Here is a 13750-nt window from a genome sequence, read left to right as displayed (position 1 = left end):
TGATGGCTGGAGAGCAGGAAAGGCCCTTAGAGTATATCTCTAACCCCTCATTGAATAAATGGGACATCAGGATTCCAGAAAGTTCTAGAATTCTGCTGAATGTCACGTAATTGGTCACAGAGAGCCAGAAAAAAAATCCAGCTCCCTTGCCTGCCAATCTGGGGCTTGTCTGGGCTTCAGGGACAGTAGGAACCACAGACCTAGAGTAGGGTGCTGCCCTTGGTTCCCCCACTGGTCCTCTGTCCAGGCCCAGTTGGAAATGGAGACAGTGGCTTTGCATGGAGTATGTCAATGCATCAGCCCTTGGATTGACTGTTGAGATAGGAAGTGAAAAGAGATAAAGGTACCACTCTATCAGATGAGGTGAATCCAGGGTCATCCTACCCATACCTTCTGCATCCCACTATGGGTACTTTCTTGACACAGAAAGCTTATTTCACAGTCAGGTGGTTCCTAGGAGCATGGGCTCTGAAGGCTGTGGATCATCCATCTCCAGCTTCAATCTGTCACCTGGCTCTTATGCCCAGAGTCTGACTCTTGGCTTAGATCTGCTACCTGGCCCTGCCCCACAGTCCCTGGATCCCCCTGCCTGACCTTACTCCACCTATTGCCTTTGTGGATTATGCTCCGAAATCCTCTAGCTTCAACTCTGATCACTCTCTCCTATCCTGGGCCTGAATTTCTAGCTACCTAAAGGGCTCCTAATTGCTTGCAGTTCAGAACAGAAGCTTAGCATGGCCTTTAAGGCTCTTCCCAGTCTGACCCCATGCTAATTTCAGAGCCTCATCTGTCATTCCTCTGCATGAGCTAGCTTTATCACTCATTCCCTGAGGGGCCTCGTATTTTGTCACCTGTAATCCTCTGTTTATGGTGTTCCCCCCTTCTGAAATGTCCTTTCCTTGTTTGTTACATCCTACCCCAAACTGAAGTTCTAGCTCAAATGTGAGCCAGTTAGCAGAACTGGAGCACACAGGGATGGGAGTTGACTTGGGAATAAGCAGGATCCCCATTACCAGAATGGAACCTCAAAGGGAGAGACTAAAACAAAGGAGCTGTTGCTTTAGTTCGGGGGTCAGCAAACCTTTTCTGTAAAGGACTAGATAGAAAGTATTTTGGGCTTTGCAGGTCATAGAGGCTCTGTTACAACTACTCAACTCTGCCACTGCAGCACAAAAGCAGTCATAGACAATATGGAAATGAATGGGCATGACTGTGTTCTAATAAAAGTTTATTTACAAAAACAGGTGAGCTGTAGTTTTCTGACCCCTGTTTTAGGCTCTGCCTGGGGAAATTGGTGGATTTGAACCCGTGGGTGGCATCAAGTAGGAATAGCTGTGTAGGAGCCAGGCAGGGCCAGAAAAATATGGAAGGGAATCACAGGTAGGGGATAGTGTTAGCATGAGGCACAGGGAGGAGAGGGCAGGAGGAACAGAAGGGCGTTAACTTTGGTTGGAATATAGGATTGCTTGAAGGAGAGAAGTAGGAACTCTGTTTGGAAAGGAAATTTAGAGCCAAATTTCCTTTCCAAACAGAAGGGTCTTGACCAATTTAGGCTATTCAGTAGACAGTGGGGAGCCACTGAAAGTTTTGGGTCAGTGGAATATAATCAGATCTGTATTTCTGAAAAGTCATTCTGGCTTCCTGAGAAGAATGATTGGAGGAGACAAGACTGGATGCAGTAAGACCTGCTAGGAAGCTACTGTAGTTGTCCAGGCCACTGGTTTCTGATTACTGGTCCTTGAACCGGTGCTGGTCTGGATGCCTAAGAATTATTTGGGAAACTTGCTGAAAATATAGATTCCTGGTCCCATACCCACACCCAAGAGATTTGGATTTGGTAGATTTGGGATTTCTAACAAACCCTCCAGATTTGTGAATCATTGGTCCAGCAAGGCAGAATGAGGCCTGATCCTTTTAAGAAGGTATGGATGCCAGAGAAAGTAGGATACAGGTACGATAAGATTTGGCAACTGCCCTCTTCCTCCTCCTGTTACCTACCTCTGTTCATGGCAGCCCATCCACGTGACCCTTTTTCCTTCACACACCACCACTCCCCTCAGCATCCTACTTTGGTCATGTCCTCTTGGTTCTCTTTGAAACAACTCTTCTGTCCCTTTTTTTTTTTTCCATTTCTACCCTCATTCAGGATCCCATTAATCCTTAACTGGACAAGCCTCCTCCCTGCCCCCCACCCCCAATCTCCAGTCCATCAAGATAGTCATAAAGCCAGAACCTTTTTGGGTGGCCTTTGCTTTTAGGATAAATGTCAAGCTCCTTGGCTTAGCATCCAGGGCTCTTCAGGCACTTACTCTACTGCCAGTCTTTCCAAGTTCATTCCCTGTCACTTCCCCTCTGTGCTCTTGAAATTAGCCTGTACTCTGGGCTTTTGCAATTATCCTGGACTCGTAATCTTGCCCCATCCTAATATCTTTCCTCTAACCTGACCCTGTTTTTCCTGCCTCTTTCTCTCCCAGTTTGTGTGTGACTGTATCTCCCTGGGGGGAGGGGTAGAGTTAGCTGCCGAGGGACACCTCTCAGGACCTTTGTGCATTATAAATGTGTGTCTTCTCCATCTGAAGTCCTAATCCTCCGCTGTGACGGACAATTGGTCACTATGGCAACTGACTGTGACATCACAGGATAAAGACTTCAGGTGAAGTGGCAGGAGCAGGTGAGTGTGTAGGAGACAGACTTTAATGTCTGTCGAAGCCCCCTCACCCCCACCCTCCTTCAGTGCCGGGGGCATGGAGGGCTATCTCGGGCTCCTGCTGATTTTTAAAATGCTGTGGTGAGAGTGTGTGCCTGGCATCTGCGTGCTGCAGTAGTGTGGGGCTGACAGAGTGTGTCAAGTTGAGCTCTGGCTGTGCAGGCACCGCTGCTGCGTGAGCCTGTTATTCCATTCTGGATTGCTATTTTGATACCCAGATTGCATCATTCTCCCTACGTATAAACAGGGGGTCCCCAGGGCCCTGCAGCTACTCACTTCTCTACCAACACTGTTGTTGTGATGAGCTCTATTTAAATGAGCTGCCGGATCGGGGCAGGTTCCAGCCACACATGAGCACTGTCATTTTGGGGAACATGGAGGGCTGAAGGATTTTTGGATCGAGTCCTAAAAGGCTGAGAGTGATGGCCTCCTGAGCTATGCAGAGGGCGACAGAGCTAGTTCCTGAAAGTTGAAAATCTCGTTTTCTTCCTTCTGAGCTTCTGTTCCAAGGCACCCAGAGGATTAGGAAGGAGATGCAGCTAGGAAGAAAGTCGCCTCTTTGAGGTCTCCCTCTTGCTGTTCAGTTTGGGAAAAATACTGCAGAGCCTTCGAGATAAACAGGAACAGGAGGAGTCAACCAAGCCCTTTCTTGCAGAAGCGTCTCAGGTGAGCTGGAGAAATGCAGCCCTGGCTGAGGATGCATCAGGGAAAGGAGGAGAGGACCCAGGCTGCTCCCCCTTCCCCACCCCATACCCAGCTCCCTGAGGCTTAGGCCCTGCAGCCCAACTGGCTGCAGAGTGCAGGGTGGGTGTTCCTGGGCACTTGGTAAGCACCATCCTCTGGGACCTGTGGTGGTCTCACCTGTCGCTCTTCTGACTTCTCCCCCAGGTGTTGCTCTAATCACAGGGCAGCAGGCCCCACAGGTAAGCCTGCTGGCAGCCAGGGGCAGGAGCAGAATCACCTTAGGATCGAAATCTGTCTTTCTAGCAGGGACTGGGCATCTGGGGAGTGGGTGCAACATGTTTCTCCAAGGTGGTGCTGCTCTGAGCTATGGGCTAGAGGAAGGCTTCGGGGGCTTGTGTGGTGGGGGCCTCAGCTGATGCCCAGTACCCTGGGGCTGCCTTGGGTGGGAGGGCAGGAACGGTTAGTGAGGATGGCCAGCCTGCCAGAGAATATAACTGGAGTGTTTTTTCTCCTTGCATAATGTCTGATAGAGGCATACCCCTGACAGAGGTAATCAGGGACTGCTCAGTGGTTCAAGGTGCCACCTGTGATTTACAAGGATCTGTGGTTTTTAGCTATGTCCCTCCCTCTCTCTGGGCCTCTGTGTCACCATCTTTATGATGAGGGAACTGGTCGATGAACAGTGGAAAAAGCTAGGTCTGGAAACTAGGTTTGCCCAGCTTCGGTCCTACAGGTGAGAGCCGGCAGTGGAGCATCAGTCTTCTCCAGATGGTGCCACTGCTCTATTGGAGTCAGAGCTTGGGCCCCTGCGGCAAAGTTTCACGGAGCCCTGGGCAAGAGCTCTAGAATGAAGGGCTTTTTAACCCTCAGAGTGTTGCTTAGTACTGAGCTCAGGCTTATGTGCATGTGTCCCTACCTGGTGGGCTGAGCTGACCCATGCTAGTTTTCTGAGACCTCCTTGGGATTTCTCTCCCACCCCAGCCCTATGCCCAGGTTGCCTTGGCACTGCCATTCATGTCTAAGGGTGGACTACCTAGTCTTGGCCCACCTCCCTTGCTGCCTCACTAAGTCCTGGGCTCAGCACACTCTCTAGGCCCCAGCAGCAGTCATTGTAGTGCCAAACCTCAGGCTGCACCCTAAGCCTGCTCCTGGGTCCTTCAGTGAAGCTGGGAGTTAGGGGACGCAAAAGGTGTCCTCCAATTCCCCACCAACCCCCAGGGTACCTAGGTATCAGGACGCCCTTCTGTCTGTTGGGCATCTGCCCTTTTCTCTTCTCTGCCAGAGGGGAAATACATGACGGCTGCATTCAGAGTCTTTCTTAACTTGTTGGAGCCTCTTTAAAATTGGGTGAGCTTGTCTTTCTCAGCTGCATGATACAGGGGGCAGATCTGTCTGGCTCAGCCACAGGGGAAAGGGGTACTCTCTCTTTGGCACTGGTCCTCAAACTTGGTTGTACATTGTAATCACCTGGGGAAATTTTTTTTGATAATAAATTTATTTATTTATTTATTTATTTATTTATTTATTTATGGCTGCGTTGGGTCCTCATTGCTGGGCGTGGGCTTTCTCTAGTTGCAGCGAACAGGGCCCACTCTTCGTTGCGGTACGGGGGCCCCTCATTGCGGTGGCTTCTCTTGTAAAGCCCAGACTCTAGGCGTGCGGGCTCAGCAGCTGCGGCACATGGGCTCAGCCGCTCCGCAGCATGTGGGGTACTCCCGGGCCAGGGCCTGAACCCGTGTCCCCTGCACCGGCAGGCGGACTCTCAACCACTGCGCCACCAGGGAGTCCCCTCACCTGGGGAATTTTAAAAAATACTGATGCCTGGCTCCTACCTCCTGAAACTCTGATTTAATTGATAATGGGATGTGGACTAGACATCAGGATGTTTAAAAATACCTCATATGATTCAAATATGTAACAAAGTTTGAGAACCACTGATCTGTAGAATGAAACTGCCCCCAGATTTATTTTTTCTAGGCAGAAGAACTCTTGCTTCATTTGCCTTTTCTCAAAGATCATATTTCTTAAAACTTTAAGCATAGCTGGGGCTGGCTTCCAGCTCCTTCTCAATTCCAAGTTCAAAGCTGGGTCCAGGTCATCATTAGAGTCTGATCATTATTATGGAATATTTTACTTAAAATCAAATCATGTAGTTAATTAAAATAAAATTACCTTGTTTATTTACACTTGAATTAGAGAGGAGTATAGCGTAGTGGACAGGGCTGAGTTTTAGAAGTGGACAGACTTGGGCTCCAATTGTAGTTCTGCTTCTGCTTTCTATGATCTTTGGTAGGTGACAACTTCTTGGAGCCTCGGTCTATCCAACTATGAAATGGGGACAATGCCTACCTCTAAGAGATGGTTTGATGATTATATAAGACAGGCCTAATATAGGGAGTGGTGGTAAAAGAATAATTTGCCCCATACCTCCCAGGGACCAGAAGTGCTCACTCTTGTGACAGATGGACTGAACATCTTCAGTTTTCAGAGAACCTCTGGTGCCTGTGTGTTCTTCATTCTGGAAGCAGAAGCCCACCCCGTTTGGGGATGGTTGTGTGGCCTCTGGGCCCTGGTCCTACATTTCTCAGAACTGATGTTCCTCTGTATGAAATAGAAGCTCAATGCTGTTGCTTGAATAATTCAAGTAGAAAGAAAAAAGCAATATATCTAAATAATATTTTATGTAATATGTGATTTAAATATGTATTAAAAACTAAATTAATGTTAAATATTGTAAGTTGATGTTTGGTCATTTTATATATATCCACAGCCCTAAGAGTTCATGTATTCTAGTTGTCTAAAAAAACTTTGTTTTGGTATCCTCATTGAAAAATGGGGAACCCTCTTTAAAAAACAAAGAGCTCAAGGCTGACACAGCTCGATGGGGGTTAGGGACCTTCTGAGGGAAGATAAGAATTTCTGGGCAAAAGTTGTGACACAAAGAGAGCCCATGTCCTCTGTGTCCACTCTGGTCCCCACAGTTGCCCTGGTACCTGTGTGTATCACCGCCATGGTTCTCCAGCCCTGCTGTCTGCTGCAGCAGCCCCTGTTCAGACTGGAGGAGGTCTTAGATCCAGGCTGCCCTCAGCCACAAGCCTGTCCCTGACTTGCTGACAAAGGTGGTTGTCTGTCCCTTCCCAGCTTGCCCAGGGGAATATTTCTGAAGCCTGGTTGCAGTAGGCAGAGGAGGAGGGTTGGATAATCCATACTTCCCTTCTATTCCCATTCCCCTCATTTAAGGATGTAGAAAGTACAGTTCAGAGAAAAGGGGTCACTTACCTAAGGTTGCACAGTTAGTGACAGTCCTGGGCCTGGAGCCCACATCTCCCAGTTCACAGCCTTTCCCAAGCCGCACGCCTCTGCTCTGGATCAGACCTGATTCCTTTATTTTCCTGGGCTGGTTTTTTCCACCACCCTGAAAACTTCCAAATGGCTTTTGACTACTTTCATTGGCTGTGAGTGCAAGGAACACACGTGGAATACTCAAACCCACAAGAAACATAAAAATCATGCAATATCTTTTAGTATCAATTGTGGATTATTTTTGTATGTAGGCATATGAACAGATAGTTAAAATGCAATGTGATATTTGTTTTACTAGAAGGATGTTCAGGATGCTGTGGGAACCCCAAAGAGGGAATAATTAACTTTTCCTAAGGGAAATCAACCCTGCTTCTCAAAGGTAGACATTTGAACAAGTTTGGAAGGATGAATAGGAGTTTATCTGAAAAGGAGTGGGGCAGCAAGACAGAGTATTTTAGGGAGAGGGAACAGTACTTTCACAAACATAGAGTTATGCAAAGGTTTGGTGCATTTAGGGATAGCAGAGGTATTTGGCATGGCGAGGACATAGGGTGTGTGGCAGGTGAAGCTAGAGATGAGACTAGAGAGAGTTAAGGCCAACTTGGAAAGGGCCTTGAGTGACAGGCTGAGGGTTTTGGTCCTTAAGGCCAGGGGAGATACAGGGTGTGTGATGGGGCCTTGTCTGATCTATTCAGTTATTTCTCTTTTTCTCATGATGATAATGAGGCTGTGTGACTATGACAAATGTTTGAGCATCTGGTACCAGGGAGTCGGAAGCCTTGTGGAAATTATTTTCACCAATTAGAACAGCATTTCTGACCTGGGAGTAGATGAGGAGGATCTTACCTGGGCAGCCAGGTGGTAGGGAGGGACAGTCACGTGATGCCCCTGGATGATGCCACCTGTAGAGAGCATCCTTCTCCACCTCTGGCCACTGTTTGTTTATTTGTTTGTTTATTTATTTATTTATTTATGGCTGTGTTGGGTCTTCGTTTCTGTGCGAGGGCTTTCTCTAGTTGCGGCAAGCGGGGGCCACTCTTCATCGCGGTGCGCAGGCCTCTCACTATCGCGGCCTCTCTTGTTGCAGAGCACAGGCTCCAGATGCGCAGGCTCAGTAATCGTGGGCACTGTTCTTGACAGGCAGGAGAGTATCTAGGAGATTGCAGATCCAGTTCTGTCATTAAAGTCCATGACTCTTGGAGGCTAGGGGAGGGTTTTTTTGGGGGGCAGGGGAGCGGAGTGGTAGGTGGGGGAAAGAAGAGTATTAAAATATTATTTTGCATGATTTTGTAGATTTTGATTTTTCCAGAATATATCAGTTAGCTTTTGCTGCATAAAAAGCCACTCCAAAACTTAGTGGTTAAAACAACAACCAAGCTTTATTTATGATTCTACAGGTTGAGGGTTTGGGCTGGGATGCTCTGGGTAGTTCTTCTGGGCTGGGCTGGGCTGGGCTAATCTCTGCTGTGCTTACCCATGTCTGTGTTCAGCTGGTGGGTCAGTTGGGGCTACCTGGTTTGTGACGGCTGCAGGTGGGACACCTGAGACAACTGAGGCCTCTCTCCACATGTTTTCTCATCTTCCAGCAGTCTAACCTGGGGTTGTTCACGTGACAGTCTTAGAGTTCTGAGAGCGAGAGCAGAGTCATATAAAGCCACTTGAGGTCTAGGCTTAGAACTTATTCAGTGTCATTTTTGATGCATTCTGTTGGCCAAAGCAGGTCATGAGGGCAGCCTAGCTTCAAAGGATAGAGAAGACTCCACTTTTAATGGATAGGATTGCAAGGCATGGACACAGGGAGGAGAAGAATTTGTGACCACTTTTTCAGTCTCTTTCTCAGACTATCTGACTTTCATCACCTGGGAGAGTTGATAATTGAGGTTATTGCCCTACCATGAATGGGATATGAGAAATCTTTTGAATTCAAAGTCAACATTCATGGAGGAGCATGTGAATTCTCAAGTATTGTTTAATTCAGTCCTCATAGCAACTCTTGTTTTTCCTTTCTATTTTACATATGAAGAAACTGGGGCACAGAGGAGTTAAGTGAGATTAAGTGGCTTGCCCAACCAAGGTCTCTGAGTGGTAGACCTGGTGTTTGGGCTTAAGTTTGTCTGCCTGCAAGTCTAGAGCAACTGCCATTGTATCATTTTGGTGATATGGGGCAGAGAAGACTGTGGTGGTATTGCTGCATGCACTGGCATAGCCAGCCCCTTTTCAAGTTGTCCTCATCCCTGGGCGCAGGCATCTGGCCCTCCTCAGGAAGCTCATCTCCTTGTACCCAGTGGGCTGAGTGCCACTGGGGTGGACCTGAAGTACTACAATCTCCAGGGTGGCAGTGTCATGCTGCTTATATAGTTCAGGAGTCCACCATGCTGCTGAATGTGTTGGAGACTGCTGCATTTCTCTGGGGAGAGGGGAGTAGGACAAGATGTTCATGTTCATGGGTGAAACATACATATATGTGGTGCACCCAACATGGACTGTGTGGAGAAGGCCCAGCAAAACCTCTTTGAGCCCCAGAGGCAGACCAATTGGTATTGGTTGTAACAAGAGAAAAATACCTCCTAGATGAGCAGGCAGGGAGTCCTTGCCTTTCTCTGGCTAGAACCTTCTTGGAAGCTCTAGCTTTGAGTTCTTTAAAGTGATTCTACTACACAGTAATGTAAATGGCTGGAGCTGTGCCCTGGGCTAAACTGACCCCTTTGAACTTAGCCAGTAGTGGGAACTAGGCTCTCAGGACTGTGGAATGCAGAGTGGGAGCAGCAGGAAGGCACCTGATTATCAGAACTGGAGCAGGGTTGGGCCTGTAGTAACATGGCTTGTAGGGAGGAAAGGAATGTAGCATCAGGCAAAGATGAGGATGTGGGAAGTTCTGTAGGGCAGGCCGCTAATAGGATCGTCATGTCCAGAGTACCTAGACGGTAAGTGCAGGCTATGGCATCAAACATATTTCATTTTGGCACAAGTGGTATTGGTACATACCTTGGTGTTGTGTATTAGAAAGCCTTGTGTCTAGGTCCTGTGTTATGTATAATCTGCAATGTTGCCCTGACTTTGCTATCTTTCCCACCTTCTCCCAGAGCTCATCTCCTGTCCTGGGTGTAAGCGAGTATACCTTACCAAGGATGTAACTGAACATTTTTTTGCTGCAGTACTTTTCTTCTGAGCAATCCAAGATGGCCAGGGTAAGTCAGGACAAGCAAAGAAACAGCTGATCCTGTTCAGAAATCTATGGGACCCCTGTCCATAAGTCTGTCCACCCATCACTCCATCTGACTTGTTACCTTCCACCAGTTTGCCTAATCATCCATCCATCCATCCATCCATCCATCCATCCATCCATCCATCCATCCAACCATCCATCCATCCATCCATCCATCCAACCATCCATACTTCTATCCAGAAGAGAATCAAAATGTTTCAGTTGGGGAAGCAAAATTGGGGTGTTTTCTCTCTCTTATAGCTCTTACTGAAAACTATGGGTACTGAGCTTTTATTCCCCACCCTCCACCCACCCCGGCGCACTGAGTTGAAACTCATGCACCAGCCTGGGTTAAATGGGTTCATCAATTATGCTTATATTTAACGACTAATGCCTGAGTTTCTGAAATTTCACATCACTTACTGACTGGTATCCCTTCTGTTCCTTTCTCCACTGGGGTATCCTTGCCACTACATTTTATTCATTTGCCATTTTACTTACTTGCACCTGTATTAAATTCTTACTGAATGTCTGATATGCCAGGGCCCGTTCTGGGTGCTAGGAAGACAGAGACCCATGTCTCTACCCTCAAGAAATTCATAGTTTGTTTAGTAAAACTTGTATTTCTCCTCTTTTTTCTTTTTCTTGCTGTGGGTTTGTCAGATTCCAGTGTGAGGACAAAGCTGTCAGAATCCACATCAGTTTGGTGGCCTGTATTATTCAGGCACAGACAGACTAATTTTTCTTCTTCTCCACCTTTTATATCAGCCCTGCATGATATTTGCTGACCAAATGAATGAACATTTGTACTAGAAGAAGGCTAGGGACTCTTGGTCCTGGCAAGCCGCAGCAGTGGAAACACAGCTCTGAGAGTTGGTCCATCTTACTTTTTCCTGGCTGTATATGATCATCTTTTTGTGTACTCATACAGCTGCAGCTTCTTCCTCTCCATAGGCACGTTGAAGTTTTTGCTTTCGCCTGTGCTTTCCATTTTCCTCCCTTGTCTGCCTGGTGAACTTCTACTTGTCATTCAGTATCCAACTCAAATGTCACCTCTTTATGGAACCTGTCCTGGCCACTCCTAGATGGAACTCCTGGAAACCTCGCTTTGCTTCCTTAGCACTTGGTGCATTCTTTCATCACAGCATTACCCACTGAATGTCTGCCACCCCGTCCAGGCTGTGTGTACCTTGAGAGCAGATCCTTGCCTTATTCATCTGCGTATCCTCAGCTTCAGCACAGGACTTGTGTGAATAGCTCCTGAGGGCAGTACTCTTAGTCACAAAGGGTGCTTTCCTTCACACGCCCCTGCATGTCACTCCCAGGCAGCTCTCCAGAATTGACTGCACTCCAAAATAGTGGAGGAACAGCCCTGCAGGACCCCAGTCCCTAGAGTATTTACCACTCATAGAAGCAGGCCGAAATGATGAAGATACTGTCAGTAATTCCAGAACTCTCCACCTCTAGAACTGCTCCGAGTGCAAGGAGAAGAGGGCGGCACACATCCTTTGTACCTACTGCAACCGCTGGCTGTGCAGCTCCTGCACGGAGGAGCACCGGCATGGCCCTGCCCCTGGGGGCCCAGTCTTTCCCCGGACCCAGAAGGGATCTCCAGGTATCACTCCTCACCCTCTCCACTAGCTCACATGCCCTTAAGTTGTACCGAACCATAGAATCTTTGGAGAATAGCTCTCTGACCTCGTTTCCCTGCTGGGGGTGAGGGTAGGGGTGGTCTCAGAGCCTTTCCTGAAGGAAAGCTGTCCCCTGCAGAGTCACATCACAATGTAAGCTCACTCTAGGCTCTCCCTGCTGGGGGGGCGGAGGGGGAGTGGGTGAGGGTGGGTGAGGTGGTGCAGGGAGGAATAATCTTGAATTACCACGGAAGCTAATTGAGTTCCCTATCTTTTACCTCTGTTTCAAGCAAGCAGCCCTCACTTCTGTTTAGTTACTTGATTAATTCAACAGCCTGGATCAGGGTTTGTCCATTTATCCATCCAGCACCATCTGTTTTAAGTGACAGTCTTCTTGAAAGTCTTTTCTCAAGGCCCTTGAACTGTGAGAAAGGTTTTACCTTCGTCAGACAGGAACCAAAGTTCATGACCCATGTGATCTGGTCTGGAGCCTGGCAAGGCTGGGTAGCTTGTTTCAGCCTCACCATAACAGAATCCTGGTTAATGAGGAGGTTTAGGTTGAGTTTTAGAGGACTCACTATTCTGCAGGAGACCCATGTGCAGCAGGTAGCAAGCACCTTCCTCAGGCTCACCAGGGGGTGGGATGCCTGGGGCTTGATGGCCAGTTATTTCTGGACAGCTGGGCAAATCCAGCCAGTCTAAGCCTGCCTTCCTCCTTGTGTTCCTGGAACCTCACTGGCCCAGAGAGAGGCCTCTCTTACTTTGCACCACCTTCCCTCCAAGCTCTGTGTCTTCCCTGTGTCCATAGAGGGCTGAGGGCTGCTCAGTGGAACTTAACTAAGAGGTCTTCCTGAGCAAGAGAAGCCCACTTTCTCCATCTTCTCTGGCAGGAGTGAATGGTGGTTCTGGAGACTTCGCCTTGTACTGTCCTCTACACAAACAGGAAGTGCTCAAGCTATTCTGCGAGACCTGTGATGTGCTCACATGCCATAGCTGCCTCATGGTGGAACACAAAGAACACAGGTGGGGCTGGCTGGCTGCCCAAAGGGGAACTGGGAGGGCTCTGGACTCTCTACCTATGAGAGCGCTGGGCTCCCAGTACATCAAAATCCTCTCCCTGCTCAAGCCAACCTTCAGCCCCTGGGCTGAAGTTTTTCCCTGTTCCTGTTGTGGGCTTTCTCTGGAGAAGGCCTGAAGGGCCAAGAGTCTCTGACTCACTACATGTAACCCCAGCCTCCGTGGACCTGGCTGAGACAGTGCACTGTGGGGATTCTCGCTTGGCTGGCAGGCTCAGGGTAAGACTCAGTCCTCCTCAGCTTTTTCTCTGCCTCCTACTCTAGGTGTAGACATCTTGAAGAAGTTTTGCAAAACCAGAGGATGCTTCTGGAAAGTGTGACTACACAGGTGGCGCATAAGAAATCTAGTCTACAGACATCTGCAAAGCAAATTGAGGACAGGTAACATCGGCTAGCCCCTTGCCAGCCCTGGAAATGCCCTGTTCCCTCTCATCCTGGGTCACAGTACTAGGATGGAGTACTTATGAGGAAGACATGTAGACATTGGCATATGTCCTGGCCTTAGAGGTCTCAGGGCCAGGAAGGGGGTTTTGGGTCATCACTGTGTGAATGGGGCCAAGCTAGGTCAGGATGATCACAGTGAGCCTGGGCTAAAGTACATGCCTTCTGAAAGTGGCCATGAACTAGCCAAAGGTAGGTGCTTAAGAACAAGGGCATAGAGTAGATATTGGGGAAGAGAGTGCTGCTTATCATGTGGGTACAAGTCAGTGGCAATCTACCCTTTATCACCCCTTTCCCAGTGTTTTCCATATAAACCTACACATGACATGAAATCGTCAGTATTTTCTGTGGAAAGAGAAATAAGTATGTACTGAGAGATCATCACGACAGGCACTGCGTTGGGCATCATGCGTGCATCATTTTGATCAATTCTTATAATTCTTTGAGTTGGGGTTATCTCCATTCTACTGATGAGGAGCCTAAGGTTCAGAGAGGTTAGGTGACTTGTCTGAGATCACACAGCTAGTCAGAGACTGAGCTGGGTTTGGAAGCTAGGTCTATGTGGCTTCAAAGCCCATGTTTGTTTGTTTTTTAATGGCTTTTTAAAATGTCTTTAATGACTTTATATATAATTTATATACCATAAAATTGCCCTTTTAAAATGTACAATTCAGTGAGGTTTTTTTTGCATATTGATAGAGTT

The 13750-nt window shown here is 47.9% G+C and overlaps 1 protein-coding gene across 9 annotated transcripts in view; it reads left to right on the top strand.

The window, feature by feature from the left end:
• The window catches only part of TRIM66 (tripartite motif containing 66), a 101801-nt gene that overhangs the window by 23389 nt on the left and 64662 nt on the right, over positions 1-13750 (top strand). For 7 of the 9 annotated variants that reach the window (XR_014268198.1, XM_082478062.1, XM_082478059.1 and 4 more), the window contains 4 exons: positions 9778-9882; positions 11367-11514; positions 12421-12553; positions 12871-12987. Coding sequence is in view for 8 of the 9 variants with exons in the window: in XM_082478062.1 (XP_082334188.1) it covers positions 9874-9882; positions 11367-11514; positions 12421-12553; positions 12871-12987 (407 nt within the window). In the remaining variant the exon portion in view is untranslated. Of the gene's footprint in view, positions 1-2579; positions 2672-2954; positions 3374-9777; positions 9883-11366; positions 11515-12420; positions 12554-12870; positions 12988-13750 lie in introns of all 9 variants that reach the window. The other 2 variants (XM_082478061.1, XM_082478058.1) reach the window with 1 other exon arrangement.

The sequence above is a fragment of the Balaenoptera physalus genome (genome assembly GCF_965194825.1).
Source record: "Balaenoptera physalus genome assembly, chromosome: 10".
Taxonomy (NCBI): Eukaryota; Metazoa; Chordata; class Mammalia; order Artiodactyla; family Balaenopteridae; genus Balaenoptera; species Balaenoptera physalus.
The sequence above is the reverse complement of the archived record's forward strand: the minus strand, read 5'-3'. Positions and strand labels throughout refer to the sequence as shown.